The sequence below is a fragment of the Eurypyga helias genome, unplaced genomic scaffold (assembly GCF_000690775.1).
Source record: "Eurypyga helias isolate BGI_N326 unplaced genomic scaffold, ASM69077v1 scaffold7639, whole genome shotgun sequence".
Classification (NCBI taxonomy): Eukaryota; Metazoa; Chordata; class Aves; order Eurypygiformes; family Eurypygidae; genus Eurypyga; species Eurypyga helias.
Window position 1 is genome coordinate 1 of NW_010272656.1, and position 22,551 is coordinate 22,551.

The 22,551-nt window shown below is 38.8% G+C and overlaps 1 protein-coding gene across 1 annotated transcript in view; it reads right to left on the reverse strand.

The window, feature by feature from the left end:
* Positions 1-367: 367 nt before the first annotated feature.
* Positions 368-22,551, reverse strand: part of LOC104515277 (E3 ubiquitin-protein ligase UBR5) — a gene marked incomplete at its 3' end in the record, with an annotated part of 53,009 nt that continues 30,825 nt past the window's right edge. The window contains exons 16-38 of the mRNA XM_010159193.1: positions 18,333-18,476; positions 18,126-18,237; positions 17,765-17,919; positions 16,630-16,827; positions 14,920-15,130; positions 14,267-14,311; positions 10,736-10,862; positions 9,696-9,847; positions 9,234-9,329; positions 8,660-8,783; positions 8,240-8,337; positions 7,222-7,370; positions 6,712-6,803; positions 5,634-5,780; positions 5,419-5,537; positions 5,210-5,336; positions 4,977-5,106; positions 4,590-4,750; positions 3,785-4,024; positions 3,431-3,554; positions 2,738-2,849; positions 1,519-1,650; positions 368-625 (exon numbers count right to left, since the gene is read on the reverse strand). Of these exons, the coding sequence (XP_010157495.1) occupies positions 368-625; positions 1,519-1,650; positions 2,738-2,849; positions 3,431-3,554; positions 3,785-4,024; positions 4,590-4,750; positions 4,977-5,106; positions 5,210-5,336; positions 5,419-5,537; positions 5,634-5,780; positions 6,712-6,803; positions 7,222-7,370; positions 8,240-8,337; positions 8,660-8,783; positions 9,234-9,329; positions 9,696-9,847; positions 10,736-10,862; positions 14,267-14,311; positions 14,920-15,130; positions 16,630-16,827; positions 17,765-17,919; positions 18,126-18,237; positions 18,333-18,476 (3,253 nt within the window). The remainder of the gene's footprint in view (positions 626-1,518; positions 1,651-2,737; positions 2,850-3,430; positions 3,555-3,784; positions 4,025-4,589; positions 4,751-4,976; positions 5,107-5,209; positions 5,337-5,418; positions 5,538-5,633; positions 5,781-6,711; positions 6,804-7,221; positions 7,371-8,239; positions 8,338-8,659; positions 8,784-9,233; positions 9,330-9,695; positions 9,848-10,735; positions 10,863-14,266; positions 14,312-14,919; positions 15,131-16,629; positions 16,828-17,764; positions 17,920-18,125; positions 18,238-18,332; positions 18,477-22,551) is intronic.

Below are 22,551 nucleotides of genomic sequence, written 5' to 3' on the forward strand. Positions count from 1 at the left end.
CTCCCTGCATCCTGGAACACAGCTTGCTATCAGCCAGGGTAAAGAGAGTTAACTCTTTCCTGGCTGAATCCAGCACACTGATATCATGAACACTTCTAGAAAAAACCTGTAAATAGTACTGACACAACCACCATAACTAGCAAAAAATGACTAGCTACAGTAAGCCTACTCATACTTTCTTAAGAACTAAACCAGATCCTTCCTTGTTTAAAATTCAAAACCAGAACTCGAACAGTCAAGATAGGTCAGCACTGTGCTTTTAAACACAAATGGAAAAGACTTCATCCTTAAGAGAACAAACAAAAACAGAGGAAGGAACAATGCCAGCGTTAACTGACATTCTTGCATGCATTTTAACCAGACTTGCCTGCTGGGGCTGACGTACTAGAAGGAGCAGTGCTAGTGGTCCTCTGGTTTTGGGTATTACGTACAGCCCATTGCATAGAGCGGGGAGCTTGGGCAGCACCGTTGGCATGTGAGCTATTTGTGGTTCGTTCCAGAGGCTCATCAAGCATGAAGGTCTCCTGCTCTATGTCATCACTCTGACTGCTGCTGCTATCGGAGTCACTGGAATCGTTTGATTGAGAGTCATCTTCAGAAAAAAATGCCGGAACACTGCTAGCTCCTGTCGAGGAAAATGAGCAATAAACAGACAACTGCACATCAGCGCATGCATACAGGTACCATGTCAGCGTTGTATGCTTTTTCCATGGAAAGAAACCCCACACACTAAGTGGTTCAAGTATCACTATTGAAAATCTTTAATAAGTTATCCTTACAGCATACTGCTAGTTTTCTGTGGGTTTCATGAAAAAGCAGTAAGATTACTTACATTTGAAAAGGCAAATGAAGAAATCTGATTTAAAAATTCTTTGCTGATTCTGCCCCCAGGCAATGAATCCTAAAATCATACTTCCAAACCAGACAGTAGAGCAGTTGTTCCAAAAAGCCTTAAAATGATTTGTCAGGTTTTGCATTTTGGTTTAAACCATATCTAACTTCTGCACTAAAAATGAGTGAAAACATCTTATTTCACTTCACAAGAGTGCAAGGTGATCTCTGGCTAACACATGCAGAAGCTCCATGAGAGCAAACAGATAGGCCACATCTCCTTGTCTAAAATGTTTGCATAGTTCCATAAATTACAGGCAAGGGAAAAGCAAAGGAAAAACAAGAAACATGGGGAAGGTGGAGGTGGGAGAGAAGAAGCTGGGTGAAGAGGGAAGAAAAAAAAAACAAAAAAAAGAAAGGGAAAATAAGATTACAAGGGAGAGGTATTTGTTAAAATGTCACAGCCAGGTAATTCTTGCTCTGTCCAATCTAGTTGTGAAGTAATTCCTCCAGCGTGCCCCTGGAGTGCTGGATGCAGTCCATATTCAAAGGCAAAGAATTTTTCTAAGTGAATCTAGTTCTGCCCTTCTTAAAGCCATATTTGATCATTAACACATTTCTTTTTCCTGTACAACTTAATCCTAATACCTTAAACAGCTAGATTAAACACGAGATGACGCGGCGTACCTGCTTCTGACCCAGCAGTAGCGGCAGTGACAACACTTCTGCGCCCGCTAGCATTGTCCTGATTGCTGTGGTTACTCTCACTGTCACTTTCTGTTTCCGCAGCAGCTAGCAAATCCAACTCCATATCGCTGCCTGTAAAAGCAATATACAAACCAGCTCGTGTTTAGGGACTCGATAAGACATGTTAAACAAAACCCCCCAGCTCCTACTATAGCAGGAGTTAACGTCTATGCAGAGAGAGGTCATAAAAGCAAACATGCAGCAATACTTGGAGCATATTTTATTATTTTCAAGAAACTAGCAACCCTGACCCTCTCACTCTGTACTGCACACATACATTCAACACACACACTGAAAATCAAGACTTTAAAGGATTCAGAATTTGTCACTCAAGCCAAAAGACTCCACAACTCTTCATACACATGTATTAGGACAATTAACCATATGCTGTTTCAAATGAGTATCTAAGGAATACCTAAAAACTTTAAAAAAAATTCTAATTAAAAAATACAAGTTCTATTCAAGTCTAAGTTTTGAGAATTAAATGTCCTGAATACTAAGCAAGTGAACGAACAGATTTCCTGTACTGTAAATGGGTTGATTTGAAACACAAGTCACAGTCAGAAAGAGAAGATTGTTCGGGGTGTTTTTTAATCACAGCTTTGGGCCATCTAATCCCAAACTAACTAAACACCAGACAAGTCATTAATGGCAAGAATTTTCAAACATAAAGGAATTAATTTTGCCTACAAAATACTGAACTGTAATTTAATAGTTTGTGATTGGTTTGAAAACTAGTTCTCCAAGTTTTAGACCCCTTTTGAGAACACGTCCACCATAAACTCTGTTCTAGCATTAGCCATACAAAAGCTAGGCTATTTTTTCAGTCCTTCAAAGTAGTTTATGTCAACATGTTACAGTAGCAGATACAAAAGGCAAAAGAGATACTGTTAACCAAGCATATAACAACATTCTATCTTTTGTAAGCCTTTGGTACCTTCCTATTACCTCTGCACACAGAAAGAGAAAAATCAAAATGTTCATGTACTTGCCTACCGTGAGTTACCTATAATTTCACTCATCTCATGTTGTAAGATGTATAGTCTGAAACCCTGGATTCTCTCAAATCATTATCACTGCTGACTCCAAAGGTGACTTCGTTTTTGATGCACAGTTCGCTCATCCACAGGGTAACGTGCCTGATGTACATCATACGTACCGTCTTCATCGTGCTCGTCATGCTGTCCTTCTGCTTCAGCATTTTCTTCACCATGTTCTTCTTGTTCATCGTGATGGTCTTCTTCACCAGCTACCCCTTCAACCACTTCCACCTGGAAGAGGCATTGTAATTTTATGTTAGAAAATCTTCCACATCAGACATAATCTACACGTTTTCAAAAACTCAGTGCAAAATTTGATTTAAAAACTAAGAAAAACAAACATATCTAAGAAAGATGACCTCACAACTGAACTGACATGAACAGAAAATGAACTTGCAGCCACAGCTATGATATTGGTAAAAGACCCTCAGTTCTCTAACAGAACCTACGTAACAGCAACCACATACTAAGGCTTAAAACCCTTTTAACAGGGAGTTATAATATAGCATTTGTATATATATAAAGAAATGACAGATGTATTTATTAGCATTCTAAATCATATTGTAATTCTGTCAAATGGAAGGCACTTTCTGTACTCTGAAATGACTAAATATTGCTGACTACAAAAAGATTACAAAGCTGCTTAAACAAAATGCTTATGGCACAGCAGGACTTCCTGAAGCACTACTCAATCTCTTTTGCACACTGGAGGTCTTCATGTATGGATTTCTGGGTCAGATGTTAAAGCATGTACTAATGCATTAAGCGCCACACTGAGAAGAAAGAAAAAATATACAAAAAAGAAAACTGACCTCTTCCACATCTGCTGAAACAATATCATCTTGTTCTTCATCCCTGCCACGAACTGGTTGTGACTGGCTGATTCGTCTTTGCTGAGGATTCCTTATGATGTAGGATGACTGTGATTGACTAGAACTTTAAAAGAAAAAAAAACACCACCAAAAAAGTGTATTTAGACATCTGGACTTCACTATGAACCTAAACTATTGTAGAAATATGTCAGTAGGAAAGTACTTCCAAAATGCTTGGCCAGAATGAGAAGCCTCACCATAGTTCTGTTAATGGAAAGATAACAAAAACGCAAAACAAATCCACTTGTAACAAATATTTGAGAGGAACCAGTACTGAGTCGTAGCGAATTTTACCTGCTAGATTGGTCAGATGATGGTCTGGGTGGCAGAGGCTCCACAGAAAACAGTTCCTCGCTTCCCTGCATGGCATCTATACTGGTGCTAGCAAGGGTAAAGGGTGCTGTAGGACGTGCAATTCCCATCCTGACTGGAATAATCAGAGATTCTGCTACGTTGCACAATTCCTCAACAGCATAGGGCAATAACGCCTGGAATACACGTTTACATTTTCCAATTGGCTGAGGAATAAAATTGCTAGGGGAAAAAATAAGGAAAAATAAAAAGGTCAGATACGTCTGTCTCTTTCTTTTCAAAAATATTTCATGACAATATCAACATTTTTCCACCCCCCACCGCAAAAAAAGGTCAAGACAATTATCTTTAACAGATACATACAGTTGTGTGTGTACAGTAACAACATGCACAACTATTCAAGTCAGATAAAAACATTTATTATTCAGTAACTGGAGACTAAGGCTGGATATCTGAATCTATTACTGATAAACCACTATAGATTGTAATTTTAACATGTTAAAAACCCCATTTCCAAACTCCGACCATTTTAAACAGAAGGGTTCAGTATGAACTTGTACGTTTAACAAGCATTGTATTAAAAAGCGACACGACCTACCAGCAGCTCTTTTGCAATCTTGCAGTTTGCACCTTTCTACATAATGCTGCCTACAGACTGCAAATTAATTCAGATGTTTCTGCCTATTGTTGACTTGCATCAACTTATTAAATAAGAGAATACATACTGATGTTTTTTTTTAAATACACAAATTAGCACAACCACCACACACCCTCTCCCACCACTTACTTTTTCTTTTTGGAAGAAGCCATTTCCACACTAAGAATGACAAACACTCTTGCCACAGAACGCAGGAATCTCATTGTAACAGCAATAGCTTCTTCTCTGCGTCCCGGCGTATACTTGTTTTGTAATTCCTTTACCAGAGTACCCAGCAGAGTATCTAAGAGCTGTAGAAACAAGTCGTTACAACCCAATAATGGTTTCATGCTTCTAAATTACGCACAAGACAGATTAAGAATTAAAGGGAGACCACAGTCATAGCAGTATAAATTCACAAAACCCCAACGAACTGGAAGTTATTTTCAAATGAGTCTCCAAGCATTTCACCCAAGATACACTAAAATGTCACATTATTCAGAAAAATGTATGCAAAACGTGGCTAAGAGTGCTTACCAGAATGTCTGCTGTACACTTGACAATAAGGCAGTGCGTGAAACAGTCCAAGCGAATAGTTCCACTTTGTTGATTAAGGTAAACTTGTTCTTCAGGCAGAAGATGACCTATCCTACTGCTTGCACTAAGACTTGGAAAAAACAAAAAAAAGAAGAGAAATAAATTTTATCTAAGTCAGCAGGCCTCAAACATCAGATCAAATTCTACATTGACAACTATGTGTAAATACACACGGGTCTTTATTTTCCTGGGAGCCAAACATGATCATGGACTTCAGTGCATTCCAGTCCTGCAAAACACGTTCCAAAGCAAGCTGGGCAAAACGAGGAGGTTCCAGGTCATGATCAGGCATATCAGAATCTAAAGAGACAAAAAAAGGCAACATAAGAACGAGGCACTGGAAGATGAAGTTTGCCGTTTATTTCGCTAAAACAGCTCTTACCTTCAGGATTTGCGGTTTTCCGATTACGATCTTCCCTAATTCTGGGTGGTCTGTACTGGCAGTGTTCCACAGTTTGCCTGGCAACTGTCTGTACTAAAAATAGCAGCAGATGTTCTCCCCTGTAATGACAAATTGATTAGTGGAGATACGATATGCCACATATCTAAAAAACAATAAAAATTATTCTGCCCTAGTCACTGTAAGTATGAACTTGCCTGCTATTTGGCATGGTAACAAGATTTGTGGTGGTAAGCAGGCGGTAAAGGAGATCAAGGCGAGCAGACTTCTGTCCAGCGATTAGTGTTTTACACTTGCACTTTTCCCAGCAATCACAGTAGGCCGTTGGAGATGTTCGTTTGAGCCTACAAGAAATAGAAAAGGTGAGCTGCAACACTGTTCAGTAATACATCAAATATTCCCGACACAGGCTGAGGGTGTTAGTGTACACATTAACATTCCAATTTTTGTTAATTATAGCAGCACGATGCCAAAACCTAGCTTAAAAGAGAAATGCAGACTTTATATATGGCAACACTTGAAATCTGTGACTCGTTTCCTACACTCTGAGAGGGTAGTTTCATAACACAGCTTTTCGTAATGCCTTAGTAAAACTTAGCCAAGACCATTTATTCTTCCTGAAAACAGCCTCCAGCCAAGAAAGTTAAGTTGGAAATCCTCACAACCTGCAGTAAAATCTCAGTAATTCTTACAATGCTGCAAATATCTTTATAATTGCATCTGTTAGCTTCTTACAGCTAGGATATTAATGCTGTATCATTTACACCCTGTAACAGTGGCACAAAACATCTGCAGCTTCAAAGCTCTGGCCAGGTTGATCAGAGGCATCCTGACTGCCCATGTGACTGCTCGCTTTTCCCTTCATTAGTTGATCTCGGACATAATTATGCTACACTTCTTTCTGAAAGTTTGCAAGAATGATCTGTCATCAGGTTTCACTGGCTTCAGAAACTCCTGGTGGTACCCAAAGTGAAAACATGGTATTGTCTAGATATATTATTCTTAGAATATTAAGCACTTTGAGGGTGTCAGAATTACTCTTTCACTCTAAATTCTACAAAGTGAAAAGTACACAACTGTTTCAGGTTACTCTTTCAATTCTGATCCATAAAATAAATCTTACAGATGAACAGGAAAGGAAGTTATTAAAATAATTTTCTGTTCTCTAATATCTGAACACTTCAACCAAGGGAAAAAAAAACCCAAACTATTAACTATCAGTAAACAAATGAAGCCACAAAATATTAACTGTAAGAAACAGAACACAATACTTACTTGCAGTCATGTCCTTTGTGACAGACCCTTGCACATTCTGTGCAACAACACAGAGATTCCAATAGGCCACATGTTCGGCATTCAAATATATCCTAAAAAAAAGTTACCAACAATATTACACAGTTTTCTCCCTACAGTGCTTGCAGTCTCACCATATTTCAGGTGACAAGAAAACTGCATTTGTTCAAACTGATGCCTTCACTTAGAGGTCAGTCAGTTCTAGAAAGTTAAATTCTGTTGTTAGTTAGAACATTCGGTGTTTTCAAAGAGCTTTTTCCATCTTTTTTTTTTTGCCAAAGCTAGCGAGAGGAGAAAATGCACACCCCTGAACAGCCATATTCTGACCAACACAGCCAGCTTTGAGAGTACAAAGCGATTAGGGGAGGCAATAACTACACAGGCTTAGAGTAAATAAAGCAATGCAACTTTAATAATTTAAAAATTAGGTTAGCAGACTAAACACAATACACGGTTGAAACTAATTCCTATTTACTTAAAAAGAAGCCTTACTTGGTTAATATGTTCTGCACCAGTCCATGTAAAACTGCATGTATCGTTACAACACAAAACATACAAAGGAGAGTCATCTGGATTTGTACCAGAAGGACAAACCATTCCCATAAACACATCATCTTCTTTTTCACTGGAAGTTGCTTCAGCTAAAAGAAGAATGGAATACCAGAGTTATAAAAAAACCCAAAAACAACAAAATCCCACCAACAGAACCTGTACTTGACAGAGGTTTGCCATTACAAAATCCCATACCAAATTAGAAGTCTGAATGACGTCTGTCAGCTTTTCAGAAAGCTTTCTGCTTGCCCCATTATAGGTTTTTCTAACAGAAGATGCTGCATTTCCTAACTGAAAAATACAACCAACTATTCCCAGTTGTCACTGATATTCTAATTGATTAATGGATTACCATTTTGAAGGATATAAAAATATTGCCCAGAAGTTATTTTTTTAAAGGAATGCACACAGTCCTGTAGACATCTGTCACACCACAGATCTGATCTGCTGAATCTCCTCCTTAAGTTCAACTTCACATATTGCTCATAATTAAATGCCAACATCAAAAGAAATCATAAAATATGCATTTGTACAGAAGTCTTTTCAGGAGCAGAATCTAGTTTGGCATACTGCTGTATCATACTCTTTTTTTTTTCCTAATTCAAAGAAACAAGTTCCAGGTGATACCTTTGTGCTGCTGAAAAATAGTACCTTAATCCACTGTTGTTTGTAAAGTAATGAGATGCTGAAAAGACTATAAAGAACATAAATCAAATAATATTCCGAGAAATCTGTGGTAATATACACACTACAAAAAAGGAAGCTACTCCACAATTAGCAAGATTTCCAAAACATGCAGCAACACACAGTGTTTTGGAAAGAGATGTTTACCACCATCACCAGTTGCTCAAGCACATGTAATGTCACACACACAAAAAAGCACTGTTAATAATGAATCTGCACACATGCCATACTTTAGAAGGAAACCACATGTTAATAATTCCCGAAATTGGTGTACCTTTGGCAATTTTCTGGGCAGTTTCTAGGATTGTAATTGCAGCAGGATACGCCCGGCCGCTAACTGCTGACATAAATGGTGTCATGCCTCTTGCATCCCTACGGAAAAAACAACAGACAAGTTAAAAAACACTGAATTTTTCTGTCATAACAGGAGAGGTAGGAAATAAATATATGAACGATTTAGCACTGCTAATCTTGTGCAAACAGGAAAAACCATGGAGTGAATAAGCACTCTTATTACTTCTGTGAAATAGACCTAATTTTAAAGAATGGTAGGACACAAATACAGCCAATGTTATAACATTCTCCATTTAACTCTTTTGCCTTTAAATAACCCTTGTTAAAAGGCTTCTATGTAATAAATTTCAGGTGACACAACATTACAAAGGATAGTGAGAATTCATATGAAAATCCGTACTTAGCTGACAGCAATTCTCGAAGATAAGGTTGTAAAACAACACTATCGCATAGTAATTTCAGTATGAAATGAGCATTTGCCTTCCGATCCTTTGACTCCACTACAGATGGTTCAGTGGAAGGACCTGTAATGAGAAAAAAAATTGCAGAGAAACAGTTTTTCCTTAAGGAAAAAAAAAAAAAAAAAGGACTACCTATTTGTGCTGGTAATTCAAAGTTTCACTGGGGTCATTCATCAGTACCTTGACTATTCAGTGGTTTGCCAGTTTCAGCAACATTTCACTGAAGTACTGTAACTGTCAGTTCAAAATTACATTCTGAAATGCAGACAGTAATCCCAATTTCATACTGATTACCATATTTTTACATCTTTGTCATTCCCCAGGTAAAAATAATTTTTACATAAAACATAGCATGGTGCTTCATTTGCTTTCTGCGCATTTGTGAAATTCTGCTTCAATCCAATCTTCACCTGGTAAGAGGCATTTCCATATGCAGAAAGTCTGTGCCAGCAGAGGCAGCTTTTGAGAACATTTTCATTCTAAAGCATAATCAGACAAGCAGTATGTCCTCACCTGGTATTGTGGAGGTGCTAGGTCCTTGGCCGGTGCCAGTCGCTGCTGTGGTAAGAGATCCCACAGCGGGGGCCAGGATAAAATCAATGTCACCATCTTTCAGTAAACAGAACATCAGGATGTATATCAATACATAAAAACATCCCTAACAACATGCTCTTTCTGCAATGTCTAAACACTGCAGGTTTTCTGTATTTAACTGGTACTCTTCCCCACAAACAGCCGCATTCCTAGACAGGCAACGTAGCTCAACATTACAGAACAATTCACACAAGTTTGACGCCAGTGTTAGAAAGGCAGGCACTGGATTTAAAGAGTCTTCAGTACACCCTTAAAGTTACCTCAATGACATTAGGTATTTTAGTCTCACACTGAAATCTTAAGTAAGTCACCTTAAAAGCCATTGGTTCCTTTATTAAACCTCTCATTCTACAGCCTAATGTGATACATGAGCAGACTTACCCGGATCCATCGCAGGAGGATCTGGAACCCAGCTGGGAGGAGCTATTGGTGGAGAAACGGGGTCCTGGTGATCACTTGATGAAGCACCAGCTTCATGTCTGCCCAATCCAGCAGCTCTCAAGGATCTTCTCATCATTTCCCTTAATCTCAAACTGAGTGAAAAAACAAGGTAAAAATACTAACTCATTTTCATTTATAATTATGAAAGAATCATGGAATAATGGGTTGGAAGGGACCTCAAGGAACATCTGGTCCAATCTTTCTTGGCAAAAATTAGAACATTTTAAAGCAGAGTATCACACTGAAAAGGGAAACCAAACTCCTGTCATCTCCATTTTTCTTCAGCATAAAGATGACTGAGCAAAGAGATGTTTTTCATTCCTCTATTCCATTTTGTTGCAACAGAACATAACGGCCTTAGAAAAGAGTCAGGCATCAACGTATCAAGACAGGATTTGAGCCCAGAATACATTTACAGTCACCACAGCACTGTTTCTGCAGACACCTATCCTTCAGAGCCACCTCCATACAAAGGACTCCCATTATAACAATGATTGCTTAGGATAAAAAGAATCTACTAAAGTTCTTCCCCACTGTTGTTATGCTGATCGCAGTATTCTGTATCTGCAAGTGACCACCTCCCTCAGAAATTCTTAGAAGCACAAGCCTGGGCACTATTATAGTACTTCCATGATACTTAATTCTACTTGGTAAAAGAACACTTATCTCCAAAACTCCTCAACCTGCTTATCCTCAAACTCCCTTTCCCCATAGGGAAGAGCATTTCCACATTACAACTGAGGAGACAATGCCTCAACCCCGGAAAACTGAGTTGGTTTAGAAATAGCCCACCATTAGTTCTCACACCAGAAAAGGCTTCAAAAAAAACCCACCAGAGCTCTAGTCTGGTGCTTGAAGTGAAATCTGAATTTAACTAGCAATAGTGCCCATTCTTAAACTAGACTGAAGGAAAGAATTAATGAGATGGGTAAACCAAAATGTGCATACAGAAAACAAGAATGAGACGTTCCTCAGTTTACCTTCTGCTGCTTGATGACCCGGCCCGATTTCCTGGACCGTTACTTGACACAACGGAGATTGCATTTGCAATAGCTTCCACAGCCGAGAGCCTTTCAGCAAAGGTATTCCTTTCAGAGCGCTCTGCTTCTGAAAAATTAAGAAAAGTGTTAGTGCCAAAATTTCACTTGGGAAAATTATAAGGAAGGAGTGTGAAGTATGAAATGGAACTAATCACAAAATGGTGCCTCCAATTTTTATCTCTTTTTAAGATTTAGAGTGACAGAGTAGGTTTGTATACAAGTTTTTGTTTTGTGTGAGCTCAACCATGATTCTGACTGGGTTTGGTTTCTAAAAGGCCATCAAGGAAGGAAATTCAAGGCACCCAAATTCATCAACCATGAACAGACAAGGACCTATCACATAGCTGATTCCAAACACTTGCGGAGTCAAGGCTTCAAAAATATGACAACTAAAAAAAACCCCAGAACACCACAAAAAAAAAAAACCAAAAAACCAAGCCACAAAACACTAAAAACCCAAACCAACGCAACAACACCAACAAAAAAACCCCACCAACCCACACTTCACAATGAGTAAATATGAATTACAATGCAAAGCTGTGGGCTTGTAAGATACAAACCCTACTTATGAGCATGCTCAGAACTGTGTTGAGTAGAATAAGCTAGCACAGTCAGTTTACATCAGAAACATCCGAAAGAATGAGCATTTCTTCTAACATGTAAAACCCTAAGCACTATAACACTTAAAGGTCCCAATCATAACAAGGACTGGATAGTGCTAAGTGCTATACAGAACATAAAAACCTGCCCAGTTGTACAGTTACAGTACAACTTGAAACAGCTGTCTGAATCAAAGACAACGTAGATTTCTTTTATCTGCAAGACAAATGCACAGGTACAGCAGTAAGGTCAGCTGCACAAGGCTTGCACAGAGTAATTGTCATTGTTTCTTTAGGAGCTACTGACAACTAAAGATCTCATAGCCATTACATAGCAAGCTATGTACCACTATGCCATGGATCCAGAAAGAACTGAAAGAGAAGCCACTTGAAGCATGATACAGACCAAGAAAGGGCAATTTTCCTTTCAGAGTGAAAGACAATTTTTGGTACAAACTAGATGGAAAAGGGGTATTTCGGGGGAGGGGGGAGAAGGAAAAAAAAATCTCCTTACAGTGACGCTGATCATTCTTTCAGGACATGTCACAATGTTGCTACGGCTAGTGCTCACTTTCTATTTAAAGGCTTTTCAAACTGACTGCCATCATCCTCTGCATGCATATTTTTTCCACTGACAATACTAAGACCTGAATAATTCCCCCCCTTTTTTCCTTTTTTTTTTTTTTAAACCAAGAATACATTTGAGTTAATAGAATAAGGCAATTCATTGGTGTTTGGTGGCTTTTATAGTATGTTTGTTCTTTAGATCTTTCTACTCATCACTACCTGAAGCAAAGATCTTGGGTATCGCTTGTTCTCAAGCACGTGCAGGTTTCTCAGACAAAAATCACCTGCTTCCCACAGGAGCTGACTATCAAGCACTTAGCAGAGTATTAGTCTTGTGCCCCTAGCTCTAGACTAGCTGACCTGTAGGTAACTGAATTGCCATTGTATTTGTGCTGTGCTCCTTTCTAAGATTCACTAGTTCTCTTAACTCATGACCCATCACACAGCAATTCAGGACCCCTCACACAGGGTGTGTGTGGGTGTGTGTGTGTGTGTGTCACAGCAAGTCATCCCTCAAGCAAAACAAAGCAATACAATCGATCTTTGCAACAGAGATTGCACCTATCCTTGGTCCCACAGTAAACCAACTGAATTTTCACTGATGAAGGTAGTACTGATTTTTTTTTGAGACCCATCGAGTGTAAATGCCCTGGCTCTCAGGGTAATTTACTGTTCTGTTGTCTAATGAAACCTGTCCCAATTATCTAGAAAAATACCTCAGTTTGTAGGTGTTTAGTAAAGTGTTCTGAAATGTAGTATCATAACTCTTTAATGATTTTACATACTTTGGACATTTCTTTTGGACCTGTCTTTTCCAAGATCCTTTCTATGGGAGAGACTGAGGAGATACCATATCACACAGAGCAGCCTTCCCCCAGCTTTGCAAGTCTGCAGCTACTTTTCTTGAAACTCATTTATCCAGTGCTGCAGGAGCTATGGCAAAACTAGGCACAGGATATGAGAGCAAAAAAAGCTTATCCCTGCCCTCAATATTCCGTTTGCAGCACTTAGGAAGGAATCTATATGAAGAAGACTGAAAGATCTCAGGCAGAGACTAGCTGGGAAGGAACAGGATGTTCTGCAATTGTTAAGGAACATCGTATCTGGAGTCTGGAACTGAAGCATTTAGTCCTAAATCAAAGTTCTTTTACAGTTTAACAGATGGCTGTATAACTTACAGTCAATATCAATAGTCACCACTGCCCTCCAGATGATGCACTGAAAATAGGCTTGTCCTAACATCCACTGCTAACACAGTTACAGTGGAAGGTGAATGCAATTTGAAACTGAAGATATGAAGCCCCTTTTAAAACAACATTTGTGGGGGGAAAAGAGAGAGGCAGAGGGGTGTTAAAAGTCTATCAGGTTCACGTTTTTTCATTTTTCAAAAAGTTAGATTACAACCAAATGAAGTTACTGAAAAAAATGCCAAGGTTGCAAAGACAAGCACTCAAATTAGAAAAAGCCAGATTAAGTTTGCCCATGCATCCTTATTTCACCTTCTTTGTGTGTCAAACAATCATCAGTCACACAGTTGGGTTTTGTTTGGTTTGGCTTTTTGTTTTGGGTTTTTTTTTCTCCTGTCCCCTCCCACCTCCCCGCACCAAGACCCCTGCCTCAATCAGTGCACAGGATGGACGACACACTAAAGATGAAGGGTTGTACAACGAGCAAGCTGTTTATGCCTTGTTTGACGCAACGTCTGGAAGGTGCCGTAGTAAGGCAGCAACAGCTTGGCAAGGAGAGGGGGAAGCATTGTCTCGTGTTTAATGTCACTGAACAGCACTTTGGAGAACTGGAACCTATTTCTGCCACATCTAACAGCACATAGAACTTTGTCAAACAAGTCTTTACAGATGATGGTGATACATTTCACTCATTTCTGGACACCTAAAAGGTGCCTGACTCACAGAAATAATTAACATTCACAGAACAACTAAAACTACTATTAATCCAGCTCTAGAATGAAGTGTTTCGAAATAACACCTACTCAAAAAAAATGAGATCAGGCCCTAGGCTTCTCAAACAGAACCTTCAAAATTAGTTAATAGCTTTGAATACAGAAAGCTTCAAGCTATAATACCTTCAAGAGATGAGAAAGCTGTAGCATTACCCCCATTTTATAAATAGGGATATGAGGAACAATTAAGGTCTATAAATGACTAAAATTCAATGACGTCACCATACAAAAATCCCACAAGGAAGTTCATTCATTATTCAGTGCAGGGTTTGTATGGTGTGCAGTAAGTAAGGAATGGGGCCACACACTGAATGATGAGGATAAAAAGAAATATTGAATAGCTACCCATTCGGTGAGCACCGTCCATCTTGTGCACTGAATGAGGTAGTCCTGTGGAAAAAATAGTATGACGGTGTAATTAAAGACCATTTCACAAGGCATACCCGTGTATAGCACACAGGCAAACTTCATTCTGGCATTTCCTAGTTTTTGAGTGCTTGACTTAGCAACCTTGTTCTGTTAACATACTTTTTACGTAACAGTATGTAGTAGACATTTTAAACGATGTCAGTAACTGCATTAACAGAAGGTCATTCTTTCACGTTTCCTAATACACGGCAACTGCAAGTAGCATTTCTTATCAAAGGCATTAAGGTACTACAACACTTGAAAAATATTAATTAGCATTTCTCTTAAAAGTTTAGTAGTGATATAATGAGAATACTAGTGATATAAAAGTGGAAAAATACTTGTTTTCATCTAAAATTAACATGTGGATGTGAAAAGTTTGTCTTTTTCAATCAATAAAAACAGCTTAGTATCCTTAACTAATGAATTCTTATAAATCCTCATGAAAGTAACAAAAAAGTTGTCTCAGCACCTCTGAAAGGCTAGGACACATTGTAGGTGTCAAATTTTAAGATACCCATATATGAAGAGCACAGCTTTTATTTCAAAAGTTTATTTTCAAAGTATTTTCATGATATTGTTGAGCTCACCCTCTTCCTCTTTTGTTTCTTTGTTGCTGGTTGGAAAGCACACAGACACACATGCATGCAGAATATTGCGGTTTCCATCACATCTATGGCCAAGGAACGACTGCAGCACTTGAGGGTTCTGATCCAAGACAACTGCTTGCTCAAGATTCATCAGGTATTGTCTGCAAGCCTCGTAGTCACATCGGAGAATATGCTGCATTAGAGTTTGTTTCTGTACTCAAAAGAATAAAATATTTTAACAATTTAAAATACAAAAGGCAGACATACAAGTTTCCTAAGTACTGCAAGTTTTCTGGTTTTGAAATTAACAAAAAGGTCTAAACCTCGGACATTGGCTGAAAGCCAGCGCAGGAACTGCTGAGAATACGTGCCATCGCAATTACAGCACCGTTAAAAACAGAAAACACCATGCATTTAGGCACACACAAGTTAAACGAAAGGAGAAGCTTAAGCAGCAGAATCACAGAATGGTTTGGGTTGGAAGGGACGGTACAGACCATCCAGTTTCAACCCCCCTGCCATGGGCGGGGACCCCTTCCACTAGACCAGGTGGCTCAAAGCCCCACCCAGCCTGGCCTTGAACACTTCCAGCGATGGGGCATCCACAGCTTCTCTGGGCAGCATGTGCCAGTGCTTCACGCCCCTCTCTGGGAAGAACTTCTTCCTGATATCCAGTCTAAATCTCCCCACTTTCAATTTAAACCTCTTGTCCTGTCACTACAGGCCCTTGTAAAAAGTCCCCCCCAGCTTCCTTGTAGCCCCTTCAGGTACTGGAAGGGGCTCTAAGGTCTCCCCGGAGCCTTCTCTTCTCCAGGCTGAACAAGCCCAACTCTCTAGCCTTTCTTCACAAAAGTAAGCCTTTAGCTTTATAGCCAGGTTCTTAGATTACTTCTGTTTCATGGCTACATGGAACACGCTGAAAGTGGTACAACTGAAAAAACCAAGTGGTCTACATTAACTAAATTTTACATATTCATTTTAAACAAGCAACATACATGCTGAGAAGTGAACAAATAGAAGCTGCTGAAGGTCTGGGTGGCTCATCCCATATATGACAAGCTTTTCCACAGTGATAGAATCCCCCATTGTGAAATTAATCTCAGTTTAACAGGTAACACAATACCTCCTGGTGGCAGCATAGCACACAGCAGATCTAACTAAACTGCCCTAAATCACTGATGGGTTTATTCAAGTAAGAGATGTAAATTCACAGCAGAACTATTCATACAGCACCACAGAGAACAGAACTCTACAGGTGATTCAAGGGGGGCAGGGGGGAGCAGGAAATCTTCACTTGACTCTCAGAATTTCCTAGATATGGTCAAAACGTAAGATTTAAAAAAAAAAAAAAAAAAGCAGCAAGTATTCCATTCACAAGAAAACAAGTTATTGGATCCCTCAGAAAAACTGTGCACTCATTAAACAAATGAAATTGCATTCTGGTAGTATACGAAAAAAGGAATAGTTTTAAAAGTAACACCTAAAAATATTACTAGTTAAAAGCCTGATACAGAAGCCATGCACCCCCAAAAAGGATCTTCCACTTTATTATGTAAATTTGCTGGTGCTTTCACGTTCCTAAGAGAATCTTATGTTGAAATTAGTTTCTCTGCAGTAGTGAAAATACAATTCAGTACCTAAACACAAAGATGCTTTAAGCATCACTTTGATAAAAAAAGGACACAATTCTGTAGCAAAGAAATACTGTACCTCAACAGCCATTATGATAATAGCAGCTTTCTTTTTGATGGTCGAGTTCGCAGGAAGATTTGTTAGGGAATGAACACCCATTCCAAGGCTACTAATAGGTGGAAGATCAAGCCAGTCAGGGTCTCGTATCCCACCCATACAATCTTTTGCCATTGGATAGATTGTACCATTTCCATCTCTAAGAATAATAGGAGATTCCTAAATTTGGGAAAAAAAGTTTTATCATTAAGTCTCCACAATCTATAAATATTATCCTTCCCAAAAGCTCCAGTTCTACTTGATTGCCACCAATGCTGACAGTTCCCTACAGTTCTCATTTATGCCATCATCTCCTGTCATTACAAGTGGCGCAGCACTGGGTATCAGATTCCCTCGTTCAAATGCTTAAAATGCGCTTAACTGTAGATACTATTAACAATATTTATGATATAAATTCATTCTGAAACATTACCAACGAAAAATACAGCACCTATGCTTTTAGCTTACTTAAATGCTCCAAAGAAAGTTGAATATGTCAAAAAGAAACATTCAAATTCAGTTCTTTTGCCAAAACCATTTTTTTTTTCAACTATCCTAAGCAAAGTATATCACATTTGTGGAAGTTACTGAAACAGTTTTGGTATTTTTTTTTCCCTCGGGTCTCCTCATGGATGCCTGCACAGTGTAATCAAGCTGTGTAGATATCAGATAAAATATGATACTTTACACTGGATAGCAGAAAAGAATTGCACAAAAGTCCAATATATCATTTATAGTATCAGATACATGTGTTTTTTGGTTAACATTCCCATTTATTCTCAAGACTGGATTTTCACCTGACCAATTCCAAAATACAGCTAGATAACAAGCCTATACTAACACAGCAACTACTCTGTCAAGATTTTTTCCCCTTTCTTACTTTTTATTCAAGGTAGAATTTGAGCAAGATTATTAAAAGTGCTTAGTGAGTTAGATTGCTATTCCCCTCACACCTCCAAAATATTCATGGTAGCAGCAAGTCTTTAATAACCCGTGTGAAGAACCATTTCTTTGCCAGTCTTTGGAACAGCCTTACGAAAGGCCGTACCATCCCCATTCAAAGACGATGGAAGTGAAGTGCAGAGAGGTTAAATGATTGAGATACAAAACCACAAACCTGTCCAGCTGTAAAAATAGCAACACTTCTCTCATTCTGACCCAGGAATGCAATGCTGCTAGTAGGGAAATTATTTTCCTGTTCAGCCTTTCCTGTGGCAAGGTCAAATATGCAGTATCGAACCCAGTTCCCAGTTTTCAGAACAGCATGCACTCCTTCAAAGATATATGAAGAAAAAAAATTAATGCCTTTTACTGATGGCATTCAGTAAAAGAACTCCTAACTAAGGCACTTTTAAAGAATTCCTACTATCAATGGAAACAACTGTTTATGTTAGTTTGATAGGACTTGTTTTCCACTAGGAACAGGGACAGGTAACAAAGGATCCAACAGAGCATCTTACGTGGTAAATGCTACTTACCTTTTGAATCTACATTTACAGCTAGGATCTCTGTTTTTTCAGGAATACACAGCTTCTTAGGTGTCCTCTGAAAACAGTCAGGAACTTTGGGGGTTCCACCAGTTTTTACGACCTGAAAACACACATAACGTTTTAAGATGCAGTTAAGCACACAGTGCCGACATTTCGCAGTACTGACTGTTTTCTTAACACTTCACGAAGACATACCTGCAGTTCATCTATCCTGAGCAGCCGACAGTCTTGGAGAAGAGAAGAAGGATCAGGATCTGAATTAGAACTGCTCTGACAGTTTGCATTACTGGAGGTGCCTGGAAATTTCACAGCAACATAAGCACCATCCACTTTTAGCACCTACAAGCAGAACACATTACAGTTTTACCAAAAGCTTTGAATAGAAAATGTTTAGGTTGATTTGCTCCAAATTAAACCAGACCTTTATTGGGAAAATAAAAAAAATTTACAATAATCAGTGATAAAAATCTACAGCTCTTGGTTGTTAACGGTTTTTTTTGCAAAAATTACTGAAATCTTATTAACTTGGATTTCTTAATGATTTCATAGGCATCCTGAATCAAATCAAAGGGCCCTCCATTTCAACACCCTTTGTCCAACAGGAACCAACACCAACTGACTAGAGAAGCTCCTACTGATACTTCCTGGCACCTTTCCAGCTTCCACCTACTGGAAACAGCATGTTTAATAGCTCAGATAGACCCTTCTCTTATCAGTTTGACCAATCACTTTTGGAAATAACCACTATACTTGTGGTAATGAGTTCCAAACATTAGCAAACAATTCAACAGTCATCATCTACACTGAGCCTCCTTTAAGTGCCCATTAGCTCTTGTACTACCGGAAACAGGAAATCACACCCCCCCATGCCCCACTTTTTTTTGTCCCAGCTAAGAACTTCTAAAGCCTGTGATGCAGAGTCTTTGCGTTCCTTCCTCCAGATGACTGTGCACAGTGGGAAAAGAGATGTGTGGGTTTACAGGTCTATTACCTGTTCCTTACGCTCAAAGATAACGTTCTCCACTCAGTCCCTTAGGACTGAAGGGTACAGACAAGTCCATCCAGACAAACATCATGCATCTGTGTCTTCCCCTGCCCCCAAGGATATGGATGTTATTCAAGCCCACACTGACACAGCCATTTCTGAGACTGTAAGCCTCTAAAGAGTTGCTGCCCTGCATATCTAATCAGAACTGTCAAAACAGGTTTCCTTGATAAAGAAACATCTTACGCCATCACCAAACAGCAAGGCCCTCTGAGCTTCCAGTTCAGACCTTCATTTTCTCAAAAGGAAAACAAAGCTGAAAGGGGGCAGGGGGAAGCACAGACAATGTTTTGAGTAGAAATAAGATCTCTGTATTCTCTCAGTCTTGATCCAAACTAGATACAAGCAACCACCAATCTTGATTAAGCCCTAATTTCTCAATAGTTTCAACACAGAGTGTGCTTACAAAGGAGTATTAAAGATCTAGATGTAATTAACTTTATCTAAAACATCCCTGACAATAAAAATCATCTCTCCAAGTTTCACAGTATTGTAGGCAATAAAAATCCAGGCGTTTCCATGTTGTCTCTCAATTTCTCTAACTAGGTGCAGCCCATCAAGTGTGCTAAAGGGTGTATTGACAAATATCAAAGAATTAGCAGATTTTTTTGTTACAAAGATCAATGTGGATAGACTCGAAGCACTCGTTCCCCATATGCTGAAGCTTCACTCTCGTAGCAGAGTCTCTGGGTCTGGCAGTAGGGCATCCCTGGCGGCTTATAGAACACTACCCACAACTTCAAAATTCACACCTAGTCAGAACATTCACAAACATTAACTCTGACCTAGGCTATACAAGATTTCTACTGCAACTTGCAAGACAACACTCTAGACAAAAATCAAGGTTTGGTCAAAAAAGTAATGCAAAACAAACAAAAAAATTAGATGTTTTTAAGGTAATCAGAGTAACCTGTAAGCCTGAAATCACTTGCCAATGGTTCAACCACAGCTTCAAGTCTGACACGTAGAATTTTTTTTTTTTAATGACTAAATTTTGCTACAAATGCTTTGTAAGTTTGGGCTGCTCCCAAAACCAGAAGATTCTAAATGGTCAGCATCTAGCAGGGTGTATGAAATCTTGTTTATGAAGTTTCCAATCTATAATCAGGGGGTGAGGGGGAAGAAATGCACAATCCCCAAACATTTAACATAACATTTAGTTATGGAGATAGCTTTCTCGCTGCTCTTAGTGTTATCAACTACACCACTTTTCGTGTCTTCAAAGAAATGCTGACACATTTAACGTAACGTTTAGTTATGGAGATAGGCCTTCTTCAGCATGCTTTCTCGCTGCTCTTAGTGTTATCAACTACACCACTTTTCGTGTCTTCAAAGAAATGCTGACTGTTTTTAACGTCCTGGAACTCTAGGATGAGCCTGAATGAGTCCATGTGCCAAATATTTTTTTTCTTTCCCATTCTGTGGTTCAAGAAGAAAATCATATATCTTTAAAAACTGGAAAACATGTTTATTAAAATTTGGTTGAGAAGAAATTCACCTCATTAAAGGGTAACTAAAATGCAGTTCATTAACCAGACACTACTATGGCTACTGGCTGTTACACAGAAAGAAAATGAAACTATCCGTTGATTTGGCAAGCAAGGAGGAGCTTGAGTGAAACACTTGATAGCAATGGCACACAGAAAGCTCCAAAGCAGAGATGTGGTATAACAGGCTGGCGCTACACCAGACAAATAAGCAACATCAACATGCACCTTCAATTGAAATTATAGAAGTCTGAAATCATTACAAAATGCATTAACAAAAAAAAAAAAAGGCAAGAAGCTTAAAGGATTTGGACGCTTCAACTTACAGAACTAATGTACTTACACTGTTCATATTGCTAATGTAAAAGTTTCATCAACTAGAAACAAGCATTTTACAGAACTACATTTACAGTGTTTGCCTTTTTAGGACTAAATTTGAAGAATTGAGTAAGATGAATGAAAAAAGCAAGCAACAAAATGGAAGTTTAACGATTTTTTTTTCCCCAAAAGCAAAATACCTTCTAGAGCATTTCCAACTACAGGATAATGAGATCTGACCTTTCTTTTTAATGGAATAAAAAAATTAATTGATAACCTGAAAGATGAACATACTTATCTTTACTATCACCCCATTGCCACACTCCTTTAAACCACAATGCCAAAGCACACTAATTGGCAGAATATATTCAACTGAAGTCCCTTCCTCAAAAGAAAGGGGAGGCAGGTCCTTCTCCTCCCCTGTTCCTTCTTACAGTTGTTCATTTAAAATCACAGAGGCTGAGTAGCCTCTGAAAATAACCAGATTTACTACCAGCACTTGCGCCTTTCAGAAGCAAGCCTGTTTGGATCCACTGGTAAACTGTAGAATCTTCCCCCTCCAGAATCACCATACTCCCTCCCAAGACACTGCAGCCAGGGAAAGTGCACTTTTCAAAAAAAATTTCTTATCTAATCTCCTTGCTGAAATGGAATAAATTTTAACATCGCACAAAAGGTGCCTACCTCTACTCTCAAAGCAGAATGAGCACTTCCAAAGAAATACTGACACAATTTTTAAAATACTCAACTTCGAAGGATTAAAAACAGGTTCCTACTAGGAATTAGGTAACTCTTCTGGGACTATACCCAGCCTGAGCTCTTGCAACTTATCCTTCTCATTGGAAGGCTTCAATCTCAGACAGAAACCAAACAAAAAATAAGTTTCAGCGACTGACTGAAATAATACAATACAAAGCACAAGTAAAAGAACAAACTACTCAAACCAAATTTACGTGTCACAAAATCCCTAGGACTTGATAAGCTTTCTGGGCATACAAACTGCAAAACTGGTAATACACAGAAGTCTCACTTGACTGAGGATAATTTTGATGGACAAAAGCATTTGGGGGGGCCTTGGACACTGCCAATGGAAAGCCTCGGATCAAAATGAACTGCAGCTGCCAAAGAAGAAAAAAGCAGCTCCAACCCAGGTTCCCTACCTTTTTGTTCTAACAGTGGTCCAAATATAATTTAAGGCATTCCAGAAGAGGAGATTGAGAAGCTAATGTGGGCAAGTAGAATATCCCGAAGTACATGGTATGGACAAAACCAGCTTGTGTTTGTCTGATACCATAAGCAGGAACAAAGGCTTACTTCAGCTCTTATTCTTTCTAAACTACACTGAAAGAGGACCCTGTCAGATTTCTCACCAATGCAAACAAGAAGAGACAAGTGCCAGGCTCTTTCATACTGCCAGCCTTCCATTAGATGGATAATGTTATAGTCATTACCTCTTCCATCTACTGATGGAGTTGGAGGAATAAAGGCTTAGATTTCTTCAAAGCACATGAAGGATTTAAATTGAAATGAGATTGTAAAATAGTATATTCCAAGGAGAAAGAGT